Source organism: Perognathus longimembris, chromosome 19 (genome assembly GCF_023159225.1).
Source record: "Perognathus longimembris pacificus isolate PPM17 chromosome 19, ASM2315922v1, whole genome shotgun sequence".
Classification (NCBI taxonomy): domain Eukaryota; kingdom Metazoa; phylum Chordata; class Mammalia; order Rodentia; family Heteromyidae; genus Perognathus; species Perognathus longimembris.
In genome coordinates this window covers 10635302-10655579 of record NC_063179.1, presented here as the reverse complement: position 1 = coordinate 10655579, position 20278 = coordinate 10635302, and the positions used below count along the sequence as shown (strand labels likewise).

At 36.1% G+C, this 20278-nt stretch overlaps 1 protein-coding gene across 1 annotated transcript in view; it reads left to right on the top strand.

Moving 5' to 3' along the window:
• Cdh18 (cadherin 18) overlaps positions 1-20278 on the top strand; it is a 332938-nt gene that overhangs the window by 113613 nt on the left and 199047 nt on the right. Inside the window, exon 2 of the mRNA XM_048368427.1 lies at positions 16058-16540. Within this exon, the coding sequence (XP_048224384.1) occupies positions 16313-16540 (228 nt within the window). The 5' untranslated portion in view covers positions 16058-16312. The remainder of the gene's footprint in view (positions 1-16057; positions 16541-20278) is intronic.

The window sequence follows — 20278 nt, the reverse complement described above, 5'->3', positions numbered from 1 at the left end:
TTTAACCAACATAGGAGATCCAGAATGTATAAATAATACAGATAAAAAGACACATTCAGATATAAATTGTAATCATGTATATGCATAAGCATTAACATAATTTCAGTGCTCATAATTGATCAAAGTTGTCTGGACATTTCCTAGATAATTGCACTGAATTGTTTTGTATACATTCCTTTCAAACCTAAGGTACCTTTTCTTAAACTACAATGTAATGCTTCTACTCCATATAATGCCTCAAACATTTTAACCATTTTTTCTGCCTTTATTTACCAAATACTTTATACATTTCTTCTATTTATTTACATGCTTCTGATTCTCTGCTCTTAGTTATTGATGTTTAATGATCATGCATGAGCTATCTCCTGACATGATTTTATTCCCCTATAGATTTAACTTCTCCTACTTTCCTATAACTCACTCTAATATACTTACACATCACTTACTTAATGAACTCAATACTTTCACTAGCTACTAAATTAGGATATGAAACAAACTAATAGCACACATTTACAAAATCAAATAATAGAGCTCTTTGTTTTAACCTTTAACTATCTACCACTTTTGATTTTAAATTTTTTATCTTTCTAATCTGCCCATTATAACTCTAAAACATAGCCGTAGTTTCTGTGTATACTGGTATAAGTCATGTGTATACAGAAATATATGTAACATTATCTTTGCTTTATTCTCTCTCTAGTCCATTTTGTTAATAATGTTTATGTTATTATTCCATTTAATCTCCTTGGGTCACCATATTCTCTTCATCCCATGTAAGTTAGTGGTTTTTTTTTTTAACAAATTCATTTATACTACAAATTCCTGAAACCTCCAGTGTCAAATGGCATAATGTCCAAGTGATAAACTTAGAAATGTTGGTAGAGTTGCAGGCTTCATCTCTCATCCTCTTTTTGAATCTTCTTTTTTTCTTGACCCAAATTCAATAAAAATATTCAGACTAAATATACGTTGATAAATTCACAAAATATTTTATTCTTCTAAGCTACATTAGTTTAATAAGCAAGTCAAATCTAAGTCATTAAAAAAGGTATGATAAAATGTCTCCATAATGGTTTATAATGGTCAATACTTTCCATGATGTAGCCCAAGAAACAGAAAAACTGAGACAGGAGAGGAGGTCAACAAACAGAAATGAGACTCAATTGAAGGACTCCTCCAAAAGAACTCCACTCAAGTATAAAACCAGGAGTATGTCAACTGCTAAAAAATAAATATAATCATCATGAAAATGTTCAGAATCTCAGAAAAATTATATATGAACAAATAAACAATCAACGTTTATAACCTGAAGGTATTTCATTAAGAAGAAAAAAAACTGAAATGTAAATTAGTAGTAGCAAAGGTGATAATGAAACTCTAGTAGACATAAATCTACAAAGAAAACACTTTAAAAAATAATAGATCAAGTTTTGTTAGACTAAGAATAAAAACAACTCAAGTTAAAAAAATAAGGAAGGAACAGTAACAGTGATGTTACTAAAGAATTATAATATAATATCTGACATTTTTACATCCACAAAATGAGTTATCTAGACTAGCTAAAATAATTAGAATTGTATGCTTTTGGCACATTAATAGGAATTTAGATCAATTAAAAAAATTAGAATTGCAAAGTAAATCCATGCACACATTAACTATACATTCAACGTAACCTAGAATACAAGTGGAATGGGTAGTTGCTTCAGCAATTTGTATAAACTAGAAGTCCATATGGAAAAGAAGTGAAATAGATTTTTATCTTGCACTCTGAAGAAAAATCAACTTGAAAATAGGTTTTATCCTCTAACATGAGAGTTGAAGTCCCTAACTTCCATTGGGGGCTATGAAGAAAATTCTTATGATGTTGTTATTTCAATGATTAATTTCTAAAAGCTGCAAAGACATAGGTAACAAAAGCAAAGATAGACAATAAGCCTATGTCAATAAAAAATGCTTTAACAAAGCAAAGGAAACATCACATTTCAAAGATAACCTACAGGATGAAAATAAATATATACAAACATTATATATGATTTTGCTATTATCTAAATATATGAGAAATTCTTACAATTCAACAGTAAAATGATTAAAATGGGAAAACACTTAAATATACACATACATGCATATATACACATATATGTATTTCCAAGAAAATCATGTAAGATGTTCAGATCATTAATCATCAAGGAAATGAATGTAAAATCATCTTGATATGCCACTTCAAATCTTTTTAGTAGTAATTATATTTAAAACAAGAGGCAGTAACACATGTTGGCAGGAATGTGAAGACATTAGAAGTCTGTATTTTGGTAGGAATGCTAAATAGTACAGTTGCTATGGAGAGCAGTATGGAGGTTCTTCAAAAAAATTCAAAATATCATCTCTCTCAATTATGTGACTTCATCCAAAATAATTGGAGTCAACATTTCAAGTGATATGGGTATCTCATTTCCACTCCAGCATTGTTTACAATGGCTAAAGGACAGATAACACATTGATATGCAACATGCATGCATGAATTAAAAAGTGCATGGCATATGCATACATATAATAATGTTAATTTCTGATAGCCAGTGGCTCAAGGAGGAAGACAGGTGAGTTGCCATTCAGTGAGTGAACCAATAGCAACAATAATGTTCAATAATGCATTAGAAGTCAGATATGTACATTGTACTTGCACCAAACCAGTGTTGGACTCTGACAATTTTGTTAAGGAGACAACAATCATGTCATTTCATTTATCTCAATAATCACCCTAAAATCCAACATCCTCTCCTGCACTTGGCACTCACTCTCCTGTCTAGGATGCTTTCTCTTCCTTTACAATACCCAAATGTACAACCCCTGAGGGCAGCTGCATTAGATTTCCTTGCTTATGATAAGCACAACTTCACACAGTAGTGCTTAGCTCAGGTCTTTCATTCGCCTGGCTTCCCTTTGTGTCTCCATGCTCAGACTTTCTTTGTGAATCAGGTGTCCACAGGCAAGGATTTAAAAGGCGACATTGGACAGACGATTCAGTTTGAATTTCCCTATAACACTTAATGTCTTTCTTTGCTTTTCTGCCACTTCACATATTGCAAATCAATGATTGTCTATATGTCTTTACATTTTCAGGTAACACTAAAATAATATCTAGGATAGTATCAAGAACAATATCACATAATTCATCAGTCATTCCTAGTGTTATGTCAATGAGTAACTCCAATGAGATGGTAAATCTTGGCCAATTTATGAGTTTAATAATATTGAAATGAAAAGCCTCTGTGAAACATGGAATATTCATTTGGATTGAAATCCGCTTCCACATGCTCTTATTTCCTTCAAATGTGTAAGATTAGTATTTCTTTTATTAAGCTTTTTGAATATTTTTACATATCCGTTATTAAATTGACATTTTCCAGTTATCAGATGGTGACCATAAAATAAGATATAGTAATAAAAAGCTTTATCACATTATAATATATAACATTATGCAAAGTTTAAAAGCAATATGTAATTTAGTTAATTGCATATAGGTCTCTCTTATTAGTATATTATTACTGTATCAGTTGTTTATATTTTTCTTGTCTACAAAACCACTGTTCATTCGGCATATAACTAGAAAAATAGATTTTTAGAATATATTAAAGAAACGCACCAAACTCTCACAAATTGGCCCACAGAGGTTTAGTTCAGATTTGTATTACTGAATGTTATGATAAATAATGTCATATGTAGAAGCCATAGTAAAGTATAGTGCATAGAAATTCTCATAAGTGAGATTAGACTTTACTTCATATATTAGTTTACATTTGATAGTACATAATTCAGAAATTCACTCGAAGTCTATTTTCATGCCTAGTTTATTCCACCTCTTTGAGAAACTAAACTGAATGCAATTATGAAGTTGTTTACAATTTGTAGTCTGAGTTTTCTGAGCCCTTGTTTGAGCCATTCTCACTGTTAGCTTACATATAATTCTCAGAACTACTTTAGAAGACACTAGGAATGCAAGATCTGACTTAGAGAACAATTGCCCAATAGAACATATCTTGTTCTTGGGTTTCGAAGGCTATCCAATGTATCAAGTTAGGGGAAATTTTTCCTGAACACTCTAGTTTCTATTCTTCTTTTCTGGAACCAGTATAACCTTCAAAGTATCATCTATCACATATAGAATCAATGGTGGTTACGATTTTGGGGTGTCTCAGCTATAATATGAGTGGGACACTCAGTCAAAACTATACCTGTGTTTCCATTTCCTGAGTTCATTCCAATAAGCATCATTTTATATGGTCATATTCACTTATCTGCTGAATCCGTGTGCTCCTCCCTTAAGAATATCCTTTGTTGAGGACATGAGAATGGCCGAGTCATATGAAAAAGTGCTCTACATCACTGGCCATAAAAGAAATGCAAATCAAAACAACATTGAGATTCCATCTCACCCCAGTAAGAATGTCATATATCAAGAAAACTAACAATAACAATTGTTGGAGGAGATGTGGCCAAAAGGGAACCCTACTTCATTGTTGGTGGGAATGTAAACTGGTTCAGCCACTCTGGCAAGCAGTATGGAGATTCCTCAGAAGGCTAAATATAGAACTACCCTATGACCCAGCAACCCCACTTTTGGGTATCTATCCAAAAGACCACAAACAAAATCACAGTAAAGCCACCATCACAACAATGTTCATTGCAGCGCAATTTGTCATAGCTAGAATCTGGAACCCACCCAGATGCCCCTCAGTAGACGAATGGATCAGGAAAATGTGGTACATATACACAATGGAATTTTATGCCTCTATCAGAAAGAATGACATTGTCCCATTTGTAAGGAAATGGAAGGACTTGGAAAAAATTATACTAAGTGAAGTGAGCCAGACCCAAAGAAACATGGACTCTATGGTCTCCCTTATTGGGAATAATTAGCACAGATTTAGGCAAGTCACAGCAGAGCATCACAAGATCCCAGTAGCTATACCCTTATGATCACATAAGGTGATGCTAAGTGAAATGAACTCCATGTTATGGAAATGATTGTTATATCACAGTTGTAAGTACTTTCAACGTCCCATGTGTATCTGTAGCTTCTACTATTGATGTTCTTCTATCACCTTCCTGTGGTTGTATCTACACTATCTTTGTAATCTTATCTGAGTATATTGGAAACCGTCTATACTGGTATTAGAACTAGGAAAATGAAAGGGATTACCAAAATCGAGAGACACAGGGTAAAAAAGACAAACAACTACAAAAGCAATATTTGCAAAACTGTTTGGTGTAAGTGAACTGAACACCTCATGGGGGAAAGGGAAAGGGGGAGGAAGGTGGGGGGAATGAGGGACAAGGTAACAAACAGCACAAGAAATGTATCCAATGCCTAACATATGAAACTGTAACCTCTCTGTACATCAGTTTGATAATAAACATTTGAGAAAAAAAAGAATATCCTTTGTTCTCACTGTGAGGCTGCTTACAGTGATGGAAATAATAGGTATTTTTTAATAGTACTATTTGCACTTATTTTTATTTCTTTTTTTTTGTTTCGATTCTTGCCTTTTGTCATTTTTTTAAAAATTTCTGTACCCTTTGTCTTACATATGTTTATCTGATTTGGGGAATGGAAGGGGAAATCACAGAAATGGTGGGTCAAAGGGTGAACCAATTCAGTTGTACTTACTAGACACTATGGTGAAAATGAACTTTTCAACTTGTGGGGGGAAGGGGATCAAGAGTGGAAAAAGTGGGAGAAGATGAGGGAGGGAGTAACACTGTTCACAAAGCCATGAACGCACTGCCTGACATGTAACTGTAATGCTTCCATGCATAACTTTTATAATAAAATTTAAATAAATAAAAAAGTCTCCATCCACCAACTTCCTGCAGATTTCCTGGGCCTTGTATGAACAGCTCACAGGGGACATAAGGTTCTACTTTCTTTGATATCTACTTGTAACCAATTTCTGGCATAGTTGTGCTCTCTGCTGCCCTCCATGCTGAAAGGTCCCTCCCTTCAGGCTGCTTTACATTTTGTTTTATTATTGTGGGGCTGGAATTTAAATCCTGGTCACTGTGCCTGAGCTGTTTGCTCAGTGCTAGCACTCTGCCATTCTGAATCATAGCTGTATTTCTGGTTTTCAGGTGGTTAATTGGAGATAAGAATCTCACCGACTTTCCTATCAACTGACTTTGAACCATGATCTTCAGATATCAGCCTCCAGATTAGCTAGAGTTATAAGCACTAGCTTGCAGCTGCCAGCTTGGGATTCATTATTGAGGAAACAGTTTCATCATACATGATAAATGGGATAAAATGTTATAGAACAAAATGTAATGTTATTTATAGTGTTCTAAATGGGTGCATGAAAGAGGAAGTACCTATCCATCGGAGAGTGTTGTGTATGGAATTATAAAATAGGGAATGATACTTTGCTTCCATGATGGCTGACATTTTCTGGAGTAAACTTTCTGTATAGATATTTCAAAACAGGATACACAGTGGTGTGTGAGAATTTATTGTGTACTCAAAATACTAAAATTATAGAAAAGATTGATATGTCCATTTCTTCTTGAGAAGTGATTTTTGAACCCAAAGTTTTGTCTTTTACTAGAGTCACAATTTCAGCCTTGCTGAAATTTTGAGATAGGGTCTTGGTTTTTATTAGTTTGTTTCTTCTTCATAGGCCAGGCTGGACAGAAATCCCCTATTTATGCTTATTGCTGGGATGAGAGAAAATCACTATGCCAAGCTTTTTGTTGTTGAGATAGATCTCATGAACTTTTTGTGGGGATTAGTCTGGAAAAACAATCCTCTTGACATGAGCCTCCTGAACTCTAGATGACAAGTGCTTCCCATTACTATAAGGTTTGCCAGAAAGAAAAGGAAACCCACCACATGGTTCAGGCAGAAAGGAGTTTATCCTAGGGAACTGCCAGCCCACACAATATGGAGGTGTGGGGAGACAGAGGGAAAGGAAGAAAGCAACAATCAAAGAGCAAGAGAGAGTAGGAGAGAAAAAGAAAGAAAGAGAGAAAGGCAGCAAGACAGAGAGTAAGCAAGAAAAGGAAGAGAGCAGGGAGTGTTGAGCCAGATTACGTAGGGAAACGTGGGAGATATGGCCAGGTAGATTGGATGTGACCTCAGAGAAGGAGGAGGTAGCTGTACCAGTTACCTAAGTAACTCAAGTACTGGTGCAGACTTTAACAGGTGGGGGGTATCTTCCTGGAGCCCTCCCAGGGGTGGACCTTACAATTACATCAGCAAATGATTGATACTGGGATTGACAAACTTCTTTTCCCCCCAGACTGGCCTTGATCCATGATTCTTCCAATCTATTCAGTAGCTGGGTTTTCAGCAATAAGCCCCAATAGTGTCTTATCTATACTAGAATATTTTATGGGTGGAAAGTTTATGAAAAATATTTTTGTGTCATGTTAAGAAGTTGAATTGTAATTCACTGTGAGAATTTTGACAAGTGGATTCCTATTGAACACAGTGTGGGTAGTGTGGGTTATTTGATTTAATAGGATAAAGGAACAGTTGAAAATCTGTTGGTTCATCTATTTTGTGGTGTATTTTAACATAGCATTACACGAACCCTGTTGTTAAATAGATACAACCGGACTTCCGTGACGAAGAGAGTCTATGGGAAAGGCTATGATTATCATGATAGGAGGTAAAGGTGAAAATGAATAGAAATATAGAGAGCTATGAATCACTGAAAAATTTGATGATATGCTTATTGAAAAAACCCACAGAATCCTTTTTTCTCATGAAGACATTTTATTAAAATAATAAGTTAAAACTCAGAATTGCAGCAACATAATGTGATATTTAGAAATATTTTTGAAAGTATGAAAAATCTTTTTTAAAAGTCTGTTGAAATTCAAACATAATATGAACTTCTTCCTTATGAATCTGCTTGACTGTAGGATGATTTTCAAAGAATTTATCATGGATGAAGTTAATGTTCACTGTTTTCAAATTGAGTCATGTTCACAAAAGAAGCTTGATAGATTTAAGATCATAGTTCTGACATATTGAATGAGTCATTAATATAATGAGGGTGAGATAAAATTGATGGAACTTTTAGCAAATAAAACATACCCAAGACCTTTTTGGAGTCCAAAGTTGTACAATAAAGATCAGTTGGTTACAGCCAGGTGGCTCTGACTCTAGTCCTAGCTATCCAGGAGGCTGGGATCTAAGGAACATAGCTCAAAGCCAGCTGGGACAGAAATGTCTGTGAGACTCTTATTTCCAATAAACACTAAAAATATACAAGTGGAGGAATGGTTCATATAGTAGACCATCAGCCTTGAGCAATAATACTAAAGAACAGTGCCCAGACCCTGAGATCCAACTCAGGAAGCAACACACACACACACACACACACACACACACACAATTAAACAATCTTTGTGAGAGTAACATGTTATAGTACTTCAGGACAAATGTGAGAAAACTTTGTGTTAGATTGGGATTTATTTTTTTTTTCAAATTTTTATTATCAAACTGATGTACAGAGAGGTTACAGTTTCATACATTAGGCATTGGATACATTTATTGTACTGTTTGTTACCTTGTCCCTCATACCCCCCTCCCTCCTCCCCCTTTCCCTCCCCCCCACAGAGGTGTTCAGTCCACTTACACCAAACAGTTTTGCAAGTATTGCTTTTGTAGTTGTTTGTCTTTTTTTACCGTGTGTCTCTCAAATTTGGTATTCCTTTTCAATTTCCTACTTCCAATACCAGTATACACGGTTTCCAATATACTCAGATAAGATTACAGAGATAGTGTAGGTACAACCACAGGAAGGTAATACAAGAACATCATCAATAATATAAGCTACAGATACACATGGGACGTTGAAAGTAGTTACAACTGTGATATAACAATTGTTTCCATAACATGGAGTTCATTTCACTTAGCATCATCTATGTGTTCATGAGGGTATAGCTATTGGGCCTTGTGATGCTTCATAGAATGAGTCTGGTAGTGAACGTTCTCTTTCAATTTCATTGAAGAGTTTGAGAAATATTGGTGTGAGTTCTGTTTTGAAGGCCTTGTAGAATTCTGCAGTGAATCCATCTGGACCTGGGCGTTTCTACTTCAATACTGGATATGGGTCTGTTTAGAAGGTTTAAATCTTCATGGTTGAGTTTGGGGATATCAATATTTTCTAGGAAATCATCCATTTCTTCCAGGTTCTTGAATTTGTTGGCATAAAGGTTTGCAAAATAGTCCCTTATTATTTTCTGAATTTCAGTTATTTCTGTGGTGATGTTACCTGTTTCATCTCTTATCTTGTTTATTTGAATGTGCTGCCTTCGTTTTTTGGTCAGGTTTGCAAGGGGTCTGTCTATCTTGTTGATTTTTTCAAAGAACCAACTCTTTGTTTGTTGACTCTTTTGATGTTTTTTTTCATCTCTAATTGATTCAATTCTGATTTGATTTTAATTATTTGCTTCCGTCTATTGACTTGGGGTTTGGCTTGCTCTTCTCTCTCCAGAAAATTAAGGTGCTTCCTTAAATTACTGAGTTGCTGTTTCTCCAGTTTGTTGATGTATGTACTCAGAGATATAAATTTTCCTCTGAGTACTGCCTTTGCTGTGTCCCAAAGGAGCTGGTACGTTGTGTCCTCAACTTGGTTGAAGTCCATAAACATTTGACTTTCCGTTTTAATTTCTTCAATGACCCACTGATGGTTCAGCAGTGTGTTGTTTAGTCTCCATGAATTGTAGGATTTTCTGTGGTGGCTGTTTGAGTTGAGCTCTAATTTTATTCCATTGTGGTCTGAGAGAATTCAGGGAATGGTTTTGATACTTCTGAATTTGTACAGATTATCTTTGTGCCCTAAGATGTGATCTATTTTGGAGAATGTTCCATGTGCTGCGGAGAAGAATGTGTATTCTGTTGTTGCTGGGTGGAATATTCTGTAGATGTCGGTTAAGTATACTTGGTCTATGCAATTATTTAGATCTTTGGTTTCTTTGTTCAGTTTTTGGCGTGTTGATCTGTCCAGAGGTGATAGTGGAGTGTTAAAATCCCCAACTATAAATGTGTTTGGGTCTGTGAGTGTTTTTAGAGTCAGTAGTGTTTGTTTGATGAAGTTGGGTGCTCCTGCATTTGGTGTGTAGATATTTAGAATGGTTATAGCTTCCTATAGGAGAGATGCCTTTACTAGTATGTAGTAGCCTTCTTTGTCTCTTCTTACCTTTTTTAATTTGAAGTCAATTTTGTCTGATACTAGAATTGCAACACCAGCCTGCTTATAGGAGCCATTTGCTTGACAGATATGATTCCAGCCTTTCACTTTTAGAAGATGTTTACTTTTGCAGGATAGATGTGTCTCTTGGAGGCAGCTGAAAGATGGATCTTGATTTTTGATCCAACTTAAGAGCCTATGTCGTTTGATTGGAGAATTAAGTCCATTAATGTTCAGAGTTAGGATTGAGAGATGATCGTTTGTTCCTTTCATTATCACTATCTTGTTTAAAGCTGTGTCTTCCCATTTCTTGATCTGATGTTTACTATTTAGGGTTCATTTCTTTGTCTGTATTGGGATCTTGATTGCTTTCCCTGTATAGTACATCTTTGAGGATTTTCTGTAAAGCTGGTTTGGTGGAGATATATTGTTTCAGTTTTTCCTTACTGTGGAAGACTTTTATTTGACCTTTGGCTATGAATGAGAGTTTGGCTGCGTAAAGAATTCTTGGTTGGTAGTTATTTTTATTTAGTGTCTGGTATACTTCATTCCAGGCTCTCCTTGCTTTCATGGTCTCTGCTGAGAAGTCTGGGGTAATTCTGATTGCTTTTCCTTTGTATGTGTTTGTTTTCTTCTCCCTAACAGCTTTAAGGATTCTTTCCTTGTACTCTACTGATCCTGTTTTGATCACAATGTGTCGGTGGGATGTCCTATTCTGGTCTGGTCGGTTTGGGGTTCTAAATGCTTCTTGTATTTGTATAGGCCTTTCCTTCTGGATATTTGGGAAGTTCTCAGCTAATATTCTGTTAAATAGATTGCCTATCCCATTAACTTCTTTCTCCAAGTTTTCCTCAATACCTTTTATCCTTAAATTGGGCTTCCTGATCGTGTCTTGAATCTCCTGTAGTGATCTGTTTTGTTGATTGGACTGGATTTGTATTGATTTTTGATCTTTCTCCATCGAATCTAAGGAATCTTCAGCTCCTTAGATCTGATCCTCTGCTTCAATTAGTCGGGACTGTAGGCCAGCTACTTGATTTCGAATCTCTTTTCCTTCTGACTGGTCTTTCCTGATGATTTCCATGTCGTTTTTTAGGTCGTGTATGGACTTCTTGACTTCATTAACTTCATTACTTTGGTTTTGATTGTTGTCTCTCAAATCTTTAAGCTGGGTAGCTATCTTTTCATTTGACTCTTGAAGCTCATTTATCTTTCTATTTGTGGATGCCATGAAATTCTCCATTAATTTTTGCTTTGCCTCCTCATGCTGTAGAATAATTGGCTGAAGAGATTCAAACTTTTCATTTATCATGTTTATCAGATTTTTGTAGAGCATTTTGGGGGTTTTCTTCTATGTCTTTGATTGACTGCTCTGCTTCCTGCTTGTTTTGAGTGGGGGATAAGACTTCATTGTTTGCATCTTTCTTGTGTTCCTTCTGCCCATTTGAATTGGGAATGCCAGTCTACCAGCACCTGTGAGCACCGTTTAGGACCCAAAGCAGCCCTTACCAAGCACTGTTGTGTAAATCTTACAAGTTCACAATTATATACAGATACCTTGTATACTTGTCTATAAAACTAGATTTGCTGTTTCTAAAGAATATAATTTCAATATAACAACCAATCCTGGGCCCTGTATTCAGTAGTTACTTATTTACTGTTACAACCCTATACGCAATTTTTGTTTTTATATTAAGTTCTTTTAGGACTGGCTTTCTCTATGAACCCCTTTGATTCACTCAGATTAAGCTGGGATACCCTCTATCCAATAACCAGGAGTTGATGGAACCTGGAGGTCCAGGCAGTAAGTCAGGAGGGTAAGTTGGAGGTAGTAAAGAGAATAGAGTAAAATGTATTGGAAGGGGGTGGTGATTTTGGTTTTGTTTCAGTGACGTGGAAATGTGGAGAAGAGTAGAATCAGTACAAAAAACAAGGTTAAAATGATAGACAATCGAGAGTTAGCAGAAAAGAGTGGAGGTGTTATTCATAGGAAAGTAATTTTTAAAGGAAGAGAACGCAAAGAGAGAAATAAAGTAAAAATACTGGAAAACAGATGCACAAAACAGAAAAATTATTTTAAAAAGAAAAAGAAAAAAAAAACAGAAAAGGAACAACCCAAACAAACAAAGAAACAAACAAACAAAAACTTGATAAAACAAACCGGTAAAAATGGAAAACAAACAAGCAAACAAACAAACAACAAAAAAAAACCAACGACGTTTCAGAAATGAAAAAATTAAAAAGAAATTTTTTTTAAAAAAAAGTTTAAAAAATGTTTGAAAAGAAAAGAAAAAAGAAAAAAAATGGAGTCCTTCTTGTTTAGGAGGTCTTTCCCCAGTCTCTGGTTTCCTTGAGCTGGTCTGCAGTCTATTTTCCTGATTGGCTGGTTTGACTTGATTTCAGTTGGCAAGGGGTGGATCTGTTCTGACCCTTCCCCCCTGTTGGTGCAATCCTGGGTCTCTGTGGTTTGCACAGCTTGCCGGTAGGCCTTGGGCATCCTCTGTAGATGGGGACGTGAGCAGTCTCAGGAACTGTGTCTCCTTTGTCTGCTGTGGGGCCGCTGCTTTTGATGCCTGGCTTTGACTAGGCTGTGGACTCAGCAGGGCGGGGCACCTCTGGCCTGTTTTACCCTGCTGATAGTTGCTTGCCTGGGCGGGGCGGCCTCCTTGGCGGAGGTGGCTATGGAAAGCAGCTCCGTTTCAGGGTGGGAATTGGGCTTCCTCTGTGATGGGACCGTTTAACTGTCTCAGGAACTATTTGTTCCCCCGTCTGGTGTTTCAGTGTCGCTGCTCGCTGCTCGCTGCTTTCTCTTTAAATTTAGAAATTCTGGCGGGCAGGGCTGGGCACCTCTGACTAAGCTGAGGCCCAGGACTCGCCTCACGCCTGGGCAGGGGGTATTCTCCTGGGCAGAGCTGGCTCACACTGGTCGGTCCCTCTTGCCCTTTTCAAAGATGGCTACTTTGACCTCGCTTTCCCCAGGCCTGCTTTAGTTCCAATCTGGTCTGACCCTATGCCAGTGGCAAAGATGGCGCTTTGCTCTGGCGGTGGGGGAAGGGCTGCCTTCCAGAAGCTGCTCTGTGGGCGCGAGTGAGAATATCTTTCTTGGGCTACTCACGCTTTCTCTGCGGTTTCAGGTCATCTGTGCTCAGCCGCCATCTGGAGGATTTCTCCCTGGTCTACGCTGTGTGCTTTAGCCATGCAGAGTGTGGGTCATTGTGCTGGGCGCTGTGGCGGCGCTGGCACTGGCGTGGCGGTGGGATACCGCCCAGAGCTCAAATCTGTGTTTTCAGACGAGCTAAGTTGATTTTTCCTTCCTTGCCAGAATCCCTGTACTGTGAGAACTTACGCTGGCTGTCTTTCTAGGAGTAAAAGTTTCTATGGGGTGAGAAAACTGCGATGTCGGAGGGAGCTCCGCTAGGGCTCTGCTGCTCCTCCGCCATCTTCCCGGAAGTCTTATTTTATTTTTTTTAGTCTTACTTTTCGTTTTTGGTGTCTGTCCTTGGGCAGGAATTCAGAGACTGACTGCTGCTCCTGAGCTTCTTTTGTTCAAGATTACTACTCAGCCTTTTCCTGAACCACAGTTCAAATTCTGGCTTTTAATATTTTTAGTAGTTTATTGGAGGAAAGAGTCTCATGGACTTTCCTACCGTGACTGGCTTTGAACTGTCATCCTTTGGTCTAAGCTTTCTGAGTAGGTAGGATTACAAGCATGAGTCAACCGCCCCCAGCTCCTCACTTTTAAAGTAGTGTCTGTACAAAAAGCTATTAGGAATAGTGATTTAATCTGAGTAACTGGAATATATATATGTATATGTATATGTATATGTATATATATATATATATTACACAATATGGGGCAAGCACTCTTGCCACTAGGCCATATCCCCAGCCCATATTACACAATTTGGAAATTGTATTCTATTATTAAAAATAAATTAAAAGATATTAAATATATGTTAGTAAACATATGTTAAAGTTAATTCACTGAAAAAACCTATTGGTAATGAAAACTAAGTTCAAAATCACAAGTTGTAGTTCACATGCAATCCTCTACTACACAGTGGATCTTGTAGACTCTGTCTTCTGGCTCTAAGTAGTGTCTTTATTTCAGTTTTCTAAAGAGAGTAAATTCCAAAAACCAGACATTCATCTCCATAAATAGTGCTGGATCACTGAGTACTGAGCAGAAAGAAAAAGTCCATGTCACACATTATTATATATACTTCAACTTTGGCAAACAACCTTTTAAGAATATTATACTAGTGATGATTTTATCAGAGGAAATTTCTATTTCAGAGCACCAAAAATCAAATTGGCCATAGAGTCTGTAATTACATTTATTACAATTTTTTTTCTATATCCATAAAAATTGCTGAGAATGCTTAAGGACCAGATTTGGGGAGATTTAGGAGCTAATGAAGTTCATCCAAAACATGATCAAATGCCTGCTACTGGAGCTGGGTTGCTTAATATTCCTGTTTCATGCAGTTGTACAGTTGGACTCTGTTATCAGTGCTCAACTCCTGATTATGTGGCCAAGAAGCCAGGATCACTGTCCTGAAATTTTTCTCAATGAGAACTTGTTCCATCCATTGATTTTACCTGGGTGCTGTTGCTTATAATAGAAAGGTATGTCTCAATGGCATACATTCTAACTAGAAAGAAACATGTCTACACCCTAAGGCTCTGTAGTTATTGACGGTTCTGTGAATCAGAATTCACATATGTTTATTTAAATATCTTTACATTGTTGTATAAGGCAGTTTACATGGAAGCAGGCAGAATCCTTAGATGATGTTAACTGGCAAAAGGCAAATACTTGTCACATATTTTGATTGGATTAGTCTTGCTTGGGGTTTGATTTTTGGCATTTCAATTTTTCCTAACCTATATCGGAAAGAATTCTAGAAGCTCAGCAGGAAGTTACATTTATAAATCTCTTCTCTCATAGCATAGTAAATGAAGCTATCTTTTGAAGCATGGCAATGATATTCATTCATAGAGACACAAAAAAATCACAGTAAAGGGTGCTAAGTATTAAGATAACAACACCTTCTGCATACTCAACATTTTAGCTTCTAAGAAGAAAGGCTAGATTAAATTTCCTTTTGCTGATTTCTGACTTGAAAATGTAGGATATTTTGGCAAGTGAAAACAAAAGTCAATATAAAAATCATGCAAACAATGTGTTGTTATGTGGACTGTAAAGTACACTGAAAGCAATTTTGCTATGTATCCTTTTTGTACATGTGAATGCTGGAGATGGGAAACAGGTGATTCACAGTGATCGTAACCTGGTTGGAATGAATGAGAATGGTATTGCTTTGTATGTATATATGTATGTAAACATGTTAGAAATAAATTTGAAGCATTTTAATTTCATTTAAAACATTTCTGTACTTTTACAAAATATATGAAATACTTACATCTTATGTTTGCCATATGGTCAAAATGAAACATGATTTCTAACCTTAAGCAATTCTTGATCAATGACTTATTGAAATTGTCACTATTTCTTTTTTTAGAAAGAAATATACTGTTGGAGAAGACCTGTTTGGGTTTCTTGTAATTTGTATCCTTGACTGTATACATATATGTATATATATACATACACATACATACATGTATGTGTGTATACATATATATACACAAAAATACACATACACATATATATGAAATTGAGAGTTAATAGGACAAGGAGAAAGTACAGTAAAATATTTTAATAAGAATTACTAGAATTTCTGAAAGAATGTATTTTCTTTTCCTATCAGCCTCACACTGCAAAATATTATGATTTTCATTTAGAGAAAATAATTAAGTTTAACCTGCTTTATAATGTACACAATTTTCTCTCTTTCCATCAGGTAGAAAATGATCACTTGTATTTCTCTGCTGTAAAGAACTGGAATTTGGAAGCTCTACAGCTCTGTGTCTCAAAGTGCTTCAGGATGTAAATATAATCTGACTCTTCCCCAATGGGCAGTTAAATCATGGACATGCAAAACAATCTACTTTGGACTGTCCTTCCAAAAGATGCTGTGTCTTCTCTCTTGAATGCTCACTAAGCATTTGTAGCTGAAAGGAAAGAAGGGCACGGTCAACTGGAACGCTATCTTACAATGAAAATTACGAGCACATCTTGCATCTGCCCAGTCCTAGTGTGTCTCTGTTTTGTGCAGAGGTGTTATGGAACTTCTCACCACAGCTCCATCAAAGTGACCAGAAACCAGACCCAACACATTGAAGGTGAAACAGAAGTCCACCATCGGCCCAAGAGGGGATGGGTTTGGAATCAGTTCTTTGTTTTAGAAGAACATATGGGACCAGATCCTCAATATGTTGGAAAAGTAAGTTGGTTTCTGCTTAATTTCGTTTTAGTTTCTTGGTTCCATTTGCTTGGCTTATCCTCTCTTGGGAAGTTGTGTGGGATGCGGTTGAAGTTGGGATGCACTGAATTGATCCCTTTTAGCAACATATTGCCATTTTCTCTTTTATAAAATGGGAAGACTATGGGACATATGTAATATCACACAATTTTATCTTTTATTATCATAGAGGTACATTTAAATATACAGTGCCATTTATTAATACATCGCTGTTTATGATATCCAAATCTTTGGTGCTCCAATTGAGGTAAATAAATTTATGATGTCATTACTGGTATACATTCATGTATCTGTATCATCTATATAATCTATGTCTATATCATCTATCTATCCATCCATCAATATATCTATCTCTCATTAGAGGTGTGTTCTTAATTTAACCTTTAAAACACAGGGATTTTTTTCTATTGTCCAAATTAATTCCACCAAACAATTGCTATATTATTATTGATGTAGGTGAAATCCACATCAGACCTATATATTTTGTAACTTCTCAAAAGAAGGGATTGGATAAGTGATCAAAAATTTCAAATCAAGTGTCTTTTTCCTTAATTATATAAGGAAGGAAATGGAATGGCATGTTCTATCTTGAGGAAATCCAGTGGGACAGCTTATGCATGTGTCCTCTCAGTTTGTGAAGAGAGCTTCTCTTCCAAGGCGGACCCACTCCATTCTGTTTAATTACTAGTCTGTGAAGCAGCTGCACTATAGCTTTGCTTTGTACTTGTGGGAAAAACGTTAAGCATAGCAGTGAAATCACTGTGACTGCAGGCACTGTGGCCTCCATCTCCCTCATTGACTGTTTATTTTCATTTTATCACTATTATGTAAAAAAAAAAAGTACTCCATCCATCCAAGCGTAGTGTTTCCCTGGTGTGTAGGCAGAGCCAGGCACGAGCCATCTGTTCCTGCCCCTGTCCAGCAAGGTCCTGGGCAGCAGCCGCACTTCCCATACCAAGCAGAAGCCTTACAGCTAGAATCAGAAAACACAACCAAAGATCTGATGGCCTATCAGGATGAGAAAAATCATTCACCTTTCCTATACACATTTTCTCCCTACTGTGTTCTATTAAATATGTAAGAACAGAGAAACTAAAGTTAAGCCATAGGGAATAATACCTAGGAAATAATTTAGTATTGAACTTCAGATTCCTTCTATGTAATCATCTTCATTCTTTTTTTTTTTTTTTTTGGCCAGTCCTGGGCCTTGGACTCAGGGCCTAAGCACTGTCCCTGGCTTCTTCCCGCTCAAGGCGAGCACTCTGCCACTTGAGCCACAGCACCGCTTCTGGCCGTTTTCTGTATATGTGGTGCTGGGGAATCGAACCTAGGGCCCCGTGTATCCGAGGCAGGCACTCTTGCCACTAGGCTATATCCCCAGCCCCTCATCTTCATTCTTGAAAAAGAAAAAAAAAAGAAAATAAAGAGTTCACAAAGATAATGGTTCTTTAGGGATAAACCAAAAATGTTTTGTTAAAATACTTAATTAAATGTATTTATCTTCATTTGAATTTTACTCGGTAAATTAAATAGGTAGGAAAAATTCAGAAAACTTCCCAATTCCTATCAACATACTTACTTTAACAAAAGATGAAAATATAATTGGAATTTCCATGGAATCCAGTTTCTTGGTATTTTGGTGAAAATGAGCATATGGTTGAGAATGGCTTCCAGATCAACAGAACTGGTGGAATTCCTATCCAGCCCTTGTTTGTAATAATGATGACAAAATAAAGGCTCACTCTAAAGAAGGTGACTGTCTAGAAAACTGAATACCAATAAATACAACTTACATTTTTAAATAGAGATATAATCAATCACTCCTAAATAATTTGGGATATTTCCATGCCACAATGACAGAACTAGGGATTTGCAAAGCCCACAATCCTGAAACTATTTATCAACACTCATTTCATGGAAACATCTCTGCTCCCCAGAATAAGTGTAAAAATTGCCTGGGAAAGAAGTTCTGAGTCTTTTATCTTATTTTTGTTTTTTGTTTACCGGGCCTGGGGCTTAAATTCAGGGCCTGAACATGAGCTTTGTTCAAGGCTAGCACTCTAGCACTGAGCAACAGCTCCACTTCTGGCTTTTTTCAGTAGTTAATTGGACATAAACTTCTTACAGACTTTACTACCCTAACTGGCTTTGACGCTCAATCTCAGCCCATCAGTCTTCTGAGTTGCCAGAAGTTTAGGCATTTGCCCAGCAGCAGGCTGACAGTTTCATCTTTTTTTTTTTTTTTTTTTTCTCAAATTTTTATTATCAAATTGACGTACAGAGAGGTTACAGTATTATACGTTGGGCATTGGATACATTTCTTGTACTGTTTGTTGTGACAGTTTCATCTTTAAGCACTTGGCTACTATCTCATTTTTTTGAATATTTTTATTATCTTCAACTTCTTCTACAAAGGAGTTGCAAGTCACCAAAACAGTTTCTGAATACAGAGCACCCTGATCACTGCCACCCTCTTCAAAATTCTTACCCATCCCTTCCCTTACTTATCTTAATTTTAGTTTATTTTATGTTTTTTTTTAATTTTTGCAATTTAACAAAAAGCAGTTTATGTGCATAATGCACCTTGATCTATATCACCTCTGTCTAACTTCTTAGTAAAGAATAAATGCAGGAAAGGTACCATAGCTGTGAAGATGGGTAACCATCTTCACGTTGGACCTAACATATTGTGAAGTTAACCTAATGGAATCTTATAAGTGAACTTGTACACTTGTTTACCATGTGTACAGATGTACTGCTCCAAAATAAGGTTCTGACTTAAAGAATTTTGGTAGAGATCTCTTGACTTCTCTCCCATTGATATTGTAATATTTTACACTTTACAAGGGGCAGTTTATATAGTGTACCAGTGTTTGTAAAAGGTGAAGTTTAGAAACATGGTGGTATCATTGTGTAGATTTAAATTGCATTTATTTTATTCTGAGTAAATGTCTTTTCTTACTTTAAGAAAATATGTTTTATTTACTGGTTTTAGTTTTTAGCAATTTTATTATTAGTTATTTACATAATACTAATTCCTTATCATCATATTTGAAAGTTTCCTTTTGTATTGGACCTGGATAATAATGCTCTATCTAATATAAATTTGTGATATTAAAATGTTAAGTGAACATTTTTAAAGCTGTGTATTTGAAGCTGGATTTTTGTTTGCTGTGGATTCTTATATTTGAGAGCATTTAATTTCCAAATTTCCGGCAGTAGAAATTTGAAAATATTATTTATTCAATAAAAATGTTGCACAAGTATAATTCATAGGTTATAAAGCATATTTTGGATTAAACTTTCTAGAGGCCAAAAGAATTAAAGGCCATATTTCCTATATGTGTTATATTTGGCAATAGAACATATCATGCGTGTGCAGAGGGTAATCACACAGTGTTCTGAGTATTAATCCTAATATTCAGGAACAGTTGACTATATGCAGAAGATACTTCACCTGTTGTCACTATGCTTCATACCTTTCAGTTGGTACATTTTTGCTCAATTAGATGTTTTGTTCTACAAATGCTTCTTACATGACTTGTTTAGCTTCCCAACATTTTACCTTGTGGAAAAGGAAACCAGTGTATTCCAGAATATTGTTAAGTGTCATTGTTCCCATTGTGCAATTTGGCCATTAAAGATAGCAGATATTATATATATATATATATATATATATATATAGAGACAGAAGATCAT